Source organism: Mus caroli, chromosome 11, assembly GCF_900094665.2.
Source record: "Mus caroli chromosome 11, CAROLI_EIJ_v1.1, whole genome shotgun sequence".
Taxonomy (NCBI): Eukaryota; Metazoa; Chordata; class Mammalia; order Rodentia; family Muridae; genus Mus; species Mus caroli.
The window spans coordinates 94,935,919-94,937,457 of NC_034580.1; the positions used below are offsets into that span (position 1 = coordinate 94,935,919).

Here is a 1,539-nt window from a genome sequence, read left to right on the forward strand (position 1 = left end):
TCACTGGCAGACTATTTCCATTAAGAAAGACTTTGACATCTTTAGTGGAGCCAGCGATATCATATGCTCTTCTGACCATCAGTGCAACAATATCTTTGTCCAGGCTTTGCATTTTAAACTTAGATAAGTCAGGCTGGAAGGTGATGCATGTATAATCTTCTCCACTAAAGGGCTTGAGTTCCATGTCACCAGCTCTCCCCATGTTATCCATCCATGTCTATGGCAGTAAAGAACAGGAAAAATGAAAGACAATTCATTTCACAAACTAGAGGAAAATCATGTAAGTATGTAGGGATCAGAAAATAATTTTATGTAGCTTAAAAATTGTTCAATTTAGCCAAACATTAATGATATTATAAATGACGATTCTACCATTTAGCAAACCACAAGCTTTACTTTACCTGTTTGAACATTTTCTTGTACTCTCTACTGGCTGTTTCCACAGTAAATTTGGTGCTGAATATGTTACACAGTTTAGCTCCATAGCCATTTCGACCACCTGTCACTTTCTTCTCATCGTCGTCATAGTTACTGGAGGTCAGGAGTTGTCCAAATATGAGAGCCGGGACATATATTTTCTCAACTTTGTGTTCAACAACAGGGATTCCTTTCCCATTATTCCAGATGCTAATTACATTATTTTCTCTGAGAAAAGATACAAAGTTGCATTATACAACAAATGTTAAGTTAATGCTTAATAATTAAAATAAACTACATAAATCTACAAGAGTCTTTCACCGTGACTCCCTCTGAAGCTAGCTAGATCAGTCTTTTCCACCATGCAGGGTTGGGAACAGAAACCCTTTTCTAACACCTGAGTAGACACTGATAACGCTGAACAAAACATGAAATTTAAAAATATTAGAATAAGCAGGGCGTGGTGGCACACGCCTTTGATCTCAGCACTCCGGACGCAGAGGCAGGCGGATTTCTGAGTTCGAGGCCAGCCTGGTCTACAGAGTGAGTTCCAGGACAGCCAGGGCTACACAGAGAAACCCTGTCTCGAAAAACAACAAAACAAAACAAAACAAAACAAAACAAAAGAAAATTATACTACCGGAAAGGACAAAAATAAGGAAAATAATACCAAGAAGATCAATCACCTGTATGCTCCTACTTCCTTTGTGTTTCCATTCAATAAAGCACATGGAAAAGCAATAAAAAGGAAAAATATCCCCCATAATAAACAAACTTTCCTGCTTACTAACTAAATGTTAAAGTCACTCAGACTTTTTTTATTTTTACTTGCCTATAGGTGTATGTACCTATTTGCACATGAGTACAAGTGCCCACATCGCTTAGAGGCATTGGACTCCCCAATCCCAATGTGAGTGCTGGCAGCCACACTCAGGTGCCTGTACAAGAACACCACGTTCTCTAAACTGAGTCATGTGCTCAGCCCGTTACTAGGACTTAGTTATTTTGGGTTAATTCTCAGAATACAAATAATACTGGCTTAATATTATCTGTAAGAAATAAAAACAAAACAAAAACTATCAGTTAAAAAACTAGGTCAGCATTCTTTTTTTTTTTTTTTTT

General features: G+C 37.5%; 1 protein-coding gene across 1 annotated transcript in view; it reads right to left on the reverse strand.

Annotated features, from left to right (window-relative positions):
- The window catches only part of Top2a (DNA topoisomerase II alpha), a 32,855-nt gene that overhangs the window by 23,332 nt on the left and 7,984 nt on the right, over positions 1-1,539 (reverse strand). The window contains 2 exon segments of the mRNA XM_021175955.1: positions 5-217; positions 402-645. Coding sequence (XP_021031614.1) covers positions 5-217; positions 402-645 — 457 coding nt within the window.